The sequence below is a fragment of the Dipodomys ordii genome, unplaced genomic scaffold (genome assembly GCF_000151885.1).
Source record: "Dipodomys ordii isolate 6190 unplaced genomic scaffold, Dord_2.0 Scaffold4, whole genome shotgun sequence".
Taxonomy (NCBI): domain Eukaryota; kingdom Metazoa; phylum Chordata; class Mammalia; order Rodentia; family Heteromyidae; genus Dipodomys; species Dipodomys ordii.
In genome coordinates this window covers 25,778,089-25,783,941 of record NW_012267220.1, presented here as the reverse complement: position 1 = coordinate 25,783,941, position 5,853 = coordinate 25,778,089, and the positions used below count along the sequence as shown (strand labels likewise).

At 46.6% G+C, this 5,853-nt stretch overlaps 1 protein-coding gene and 1 pseudogene across 1 annotated transcript in view; both read left to right on the top strand.

Annotated features, from left to right (window-relative positions):
• Window positions 1–3,419: 3,419 nt before the first annotated feature.
• Window positions 3,420–4,255, top strand: LOC105991515 (annotated as a pseudogene).
• A 138-nt stretch (window positions 4,256–4,393) lies between these two features.
• Gsr (glutathione reductase) overlaps window positions 4,394–5,853 on the top strand; it is a 51,603-nt gene continuing 50,143 nt past the window's right edge. The window contains exon 1 of the mRNA XM_013024159.1: window positions 4,394–4,406. Within this exon, the coding sequence (XP_012879613.1) occupies window positions 4,394–4,406 (13 nt within the window). The remainder of the gene's footprint in view (window positions 4,407–5,853) is intronic.

Below are 5,853 nucleotides of genomic sequence, written 5' to 3'. Positions count from 1 at the left end.
GTGCCTGGGCGCTATCCCTGAGCTCTTCCATTCAAGGCTAGCACTCTACCACTTTAGGGCACGATACTACTTCCAGTTTTCAAATGGTTGACTGGAGATAAGAGTTTCATTGAGGCTGGGAATATGACTTAGTGGTACAGTGCTTGCCTAGCATGCATGAAGCCCTGGGTTTGATTCCTCAGTACCACATACATAGAAAAGATCAGAAGTGGCTCAAGTGATAGAGTGCTAGCCTTGAGCAAAAAAAGAAGCTCAGAGATAGTGCCTAGGCCCTGAGTTCAAGCCCCAGGACTGGCCAAAAAAAAAAAGTTTCACAGACTTTCCTGCCCCAACTGGCATCAAACCGTGACCCTCAGATCTCAGCTCTTTATTAGCTAGGATTACAGCACCCAGCTTAGTCTGTTTTTAATGTATAAAAAAGGTAGATTGTTGCTGGGCATCAGTGGCTCATGCCAGTAATCCTAGCTACTCAGGAGACTGAGATCTGAGGATTGCAGTTCAAACCAGCCTGAGCAGGAAAGTGTGAGACTTTTTTTTTTGTCAGTCATGGGGCTTGAACTCTGGGCTTGAGCGCTGCCCTTGTGGTCTTCAGCTCAAGGCAAGTGCTCTACGGCTTGAGCCACAGTGCCAATTCTGGTTTTCTAGTGCTTTATTGGAGATAAGAGTCTCACGGAGTTTCCTGCTCAGGCTGGCTTTGAACCACGATCCTCAGATCTCAGCCTCCTGAGTAGCTAGGATTACAGGCATGAGCCACCAGCGCCCGGCCTCTGTGAGACTCTTAATCCCCAATAAACCACCAGAAAACTGGAAGTGGCACTGTGGCTCAAGTGATAGAGCGCTAGCCTTGAGCTGAAGAGCTGAGGGACAGCACCCAGGCCCAGAGTTCAAGCCCCATAGCCCACAAAAAAAAAAAAAAAGATAGACTATTTGATTGGGAGCAGTTGGTCACACATGTAATTCCACATACTTAGTAGGCAGAGTTCTATGGAGGCAGAGATTGGAAGATTTGAAGTTCAAGTCCAACCTGTACAAAAAGCATGACCTCATCTCAGTGAATGCCTAGCTGTAATGGTATATGTTTGTCATCCCACCTACACAGGAAACATAAATAGAGGAATCTCAATCCACACTACCTAGCAAGTATGAGGCCCTAAATTAAATGACCTGTACTTCCACACATCCCTCACAAAAGTGAAACTTTGGGAGCAAAGGCTAAATTATGAGTATTCTGCCCCTATAAATGGTTTTGTTTGTTTTGTTAATGGTGGGGCTTGAGCTCAGGGCCTGGACACCATCCCTGAGCTTCTTTTGCTCAAGGCTAGCATTCTACCACTTGAACCACAGAGCTACTTCTGACTTTTTCTGTTTATGTGGTACTGAGGAATGGAACCGAGGGCTTCATGCATGCTAAGCAAGCCACTGAGCCACATTCCTAGCCCCAGCTTGGCTTTTCAAGAGCTGTGATTCTCTAGTTCTTAGGCTCCCAAGTACATGGAATTACAGGTATGAGGCACTGGTACCAAGCTTTCATTTTTTAAGGAAAGGTAACAAAAGTGATAGCCAGGTGCCAATGGCTCACACTTGTAGTTCTAGCTACTCAGGAGGTTGAAACCTGAAGATCTTGGTTGAAAATCAGCCCAAGCAGGACAGTCTTATCTCCAATTAACCATTAAAAAAGCCAGAAGTGGAGCTGTGACTCAGTTAGTATATTACTAACCTTGAGGGAAAAAAGCAATAGAAAAAGTGCTAGCTTGATGTGGTGGCTCATACCATAATCAACAGGCGGACCCAGGTAAAAGTTGATGAAATCACATCTCACCTAGTAAAAAGCTGAGTGCAGTGGTATCTACCTGTCATTCCAGATGTGTGGGAAGCATGAATGGAAATCCAGCATTGCCTAGACACAAAATGAGTACCTATTCACAAGATTAATCCCTATTTTAAAAATACTGAAAGCAAAATGAGCTAGAAGTGTGGCTTAGGTAATAAGATTATCTGCCTGGCAAGTATGAAGCCCTCAGTTTAAAAACAAGTTGGGCTGGGATGTAGCCCAGTGGCAAAGTGCTTGCCTAACTAGTGCAACGTCCTGGGTTTGATCCCCAGTACCAAAAAAGAAAAAAAATTTTTTAAAGCCAAACAACAACAAATAAACAACCCTATTTGGGCATGGAATGTGGCTTAGTGGTAGAGTGCTTGCCTAGCATGCATGATGAAGTCCTGAGTTCGATTCCTTTGTACCACATAAACAAAAAGCCAGAAGTGTGCTGTGGCTCAAGTGATAAGAGTGCTAGCCTTGAGCAAAAAAAAGCCCAAGGTCAGTGCCCAGGCCCTGAATTCAAGCCCCAGGACTGGTGAAAAAAAAAAAAAGTCACTGGGTGCTGGTAGCTCTAACTAATCAGAAAGCTGAGATTGGAGGAGTGAAGTTTATAGCCAACCCCGGCAGGAACATCTCCAATTAACCACCAAAAAAGCTGGAAGTGGAGCTGTGGCTCAAGTGGTAGAGCTATCCATGAGCACAAAAGCTCAGGGCCAATGCATAAGCCTGTAGTTCAAACCCCAGGACCAGCACCAAGACAAACAAAAAAGTTCTAGAAATGAAACCAATGGAAAAAGAGACTGACACATGCTAACAAGGAAAAATGATTATTTCATCGTGGTGAAATCACGGCTGTTTTTTCCTCATTTTTCCAAATAATATGTAAAATTTTTACATATTAGAATGTTATGTACATAAGTAATTAATTTTTTTATTTTTGTCAGTCATGGGCCCTGAACTCTGGGCCTGGGCGCTGTCCCTCAGCTCTTCAGCTCAAGGCGAGCACTCTACCACTTGAGCCACAGCGCCACTTTTGGTTTTTCTGGTGGTTAATCGGAGTTAAGAGTCTCACTGACTCTTGTAGCCCAAACTGGTTTTTGTTGGGAGCCAAGAAAATGTATGGAAAGATAAGATTCCTCCAGCCCTAAGCAAACAACATTTGGCTAACCATAAATATTTCTCTTATCTCCAGCCCTAAGCAAACGGTGCCTGGCTAACCATAAATGTCTCTTGGAGAAACCACAGGAGGTACTTTTAAGACTAGCACAAAGGCCAAAGGAAAAGCACGACCCATCCCTGACCCCGGGACTTCTCACCCTTGCTTCTGCAAAATTTTTTCATTCTTCCCTTTCCCATCGCCCCTGTGGGTATAAAAACCCTACCCTGAGCTCAATAAAGCAGACCTTGACGCGACTCAGACTGACTTTGTCTTTCTTTATGTGCTTGGTCTCGTTTCTCTCTCACCCCCATTGGTTTTTAGGAGGTGCCTCCTCGAGCCTAACAAAATAACTGGACCTGCTGGACGGGTCAGGTTTTTAGCTGTGATCCTCAGATCTCAGCCTCCTCCTGAGTAACTAGGATTATAGGTCTGAGCCACCAGTTCATGGCTTGGTTAACCATTTTAAAATGTCACAGCGGCGACGGTGGTAATGGCTGCGGCACTGGGCAGCTGAACACTGGGCGAGGCGTGGGCCCCTGCGCCCGGCATCTGGGCAGCCGCTGCCCCAGCGCGCCCAGCACTATGGGCCACGTTGGCAGCTTCCTCGGAGCAGAGCACTTTGAGAAGCTGCATGAGATCTTCCATGAAGACCTACAAGCTGTGCCCGAGCGGCTGCTGGGGACAGCTGGGACCGAAGAGAAGTTAATCAGAGATTCTGATGAAATGAAACGCTGGCAGAGATGGAGGAAGAACTACGATATGCAACCCTGTCTTTCCCTAACCCCATGATGTCTACGAAACTACCGGTAGGACCTTGCCAAACTCCATTGGGAGGTGAGGCCTACACCTTTGACAGCCACACCTGAGGGCCGAGGAGACATAAAGGATGGCACATATGCCTTAGAAAATGAACGTATGAATCGGCTACACACTCAGAGGCCATTGCTTCTACAAGGCACTGAGAGCCTGAACAGGCCACCCGAAGTCTTGAGTGTTCTCATCAGATTGCCACAGAGACTGATCAGATTGGCACAGAAATCATAGAAGAACTAGGGGAGCAACGAGAGCAGTTGGAAGGTACCAAGAACAGATTGGTAAACACAAATGAAAATTTGAGTAGGAGTCGAAAGATTCTCCGTTCAATGTCCAGAAAAGTAACAACCAACAAGCTGCTGCTTTCCATCGGCATCTTGTTGGAGAGAGCCATCCTGGGAGGCCTTTTGGCAAGCATTGAACTTCCTGTTGGGGAGTGTCTGTGGACCAGAACCTTGACCTTGTGAATGAATGGTGTCAGGGATATGGAAGTTAAGTATGTCGCTGCATTGGGCTAATCATTCAAGGATGTACTGTGTTGCCAGACTGGGATGAGGGAGGGCGACAAAACCACCTAAATGTGAAGGAACAACAACAAGACCACTATGATATACCAAGGTAATAAAAGCTGTTTATGTCTTCTTAAAAAAAAATAAAATGTCATAAAGATCTCTTAGCAGGACACACTTGTGGCTCACACCTGTAATCCTAGTTACTCAAAAGGCTGAGATGCGCTGGGAGTGTGGCTTATTGAGAGTGCTTGCCTGGTATGCATGAGGTCCTGGATTCAATTCCTCAGTTCCACATAAATAAACTAAATTAAAAAAAAAAGAGGCTGAGATCTGAAGATGGAGGATCAAAGCCAGCCAGGGCAGAAAGTCCCTGAAATCCTTATCTCCAGCAGAACTGGTGGTCAAGATATGGTTCAAGTGGTTGAGTGCCAGCCTTGAGTGAAAAAGCAGGACCCACTACCATCACACTAACAAAATGTCATATATTCTTTTATTATTTAACAATTATTAAATTGCTTTGCATAGCCTTCCTTCCTTGCTTTGCCAGTCCTAGGGATTTGAACTCAGAGCTTGGGTTGTCCCTGAGCTTTTATGCTAAAGGCTGACGCTCCATCACTTGAGCCTACTGCTCTACTTCCAGCTTTTTTAGATACGGACTTTCCTGCCTGGGCTAGTTTTGAACTGTGATCCTCAGATCTCAGCCTGCTGAACAGGTTTATAGATGTGAGCCTCTGGACCCGTCTCCACATTACTTTTAATAAGTGGTGAAAAGCTTTAAAAAAAAATAGCATTTCCTTCTAATACAGTACAGCGGTTTCCATTGCCCTCAATGTGCTCAACTGGCCATGGCTGGTCTGGGGCCAACCTTCAGTTCTTGCCTGAAGTGAGCTCAACCTTGTGTTCCTGTGACTTGTGTGCTGTCCTGTGATTTTGGTTTATCAGGACATAAGTTCAAAGCTGAGCATAGGTAGAAATTTCAAAGGCAGCCCTCATCTATTACTTCAGCCTGGGAAGATGCTTTTGTGTCCCCCAGTTTTATGTATGAATCACACCAAAAAAAAAATCCCTATTTGGCTTTTTTTTTCCTGTTTCTCAAACTAGAGGTATTAAGAATCATCTGAAGGCAGCAGAAAGTGTGTTAGAAATGCAAATTGCCATGCTGGGCGCCAGTAGCTCACTAGGCCTGTGATCCTACTGTGTCAGGAGGCTGAGATGTGGGGATCGCAGTTCAAACCCTGCACGGGCGGGCAGAAGCGTCCGGGAGACCCCCAAAGACTAGCCACCAAAAGGCTAGCCTTGAACAAAAATGAAGCCCAGCCACCGAGCCCAGCGCTAACTCAGGACCAAGAGGCCGCGCGCGCACCCAAGGCCGAACCCCATTTGCCCAGGAGATCGCGGCTCCGGGAGAGGGGTAGCTGCGGGCGGCGACTCGGGTGGACTGGGAAGAAGCCTGTACCTCCACAACTACCGAGGGCCAATTTCCCTTCCCCGAGAGGCCGCCGGCTCCGGTTCGGGAATGACTGGCCCCACGCGCCTCCCCGGGCCCCGCGGCC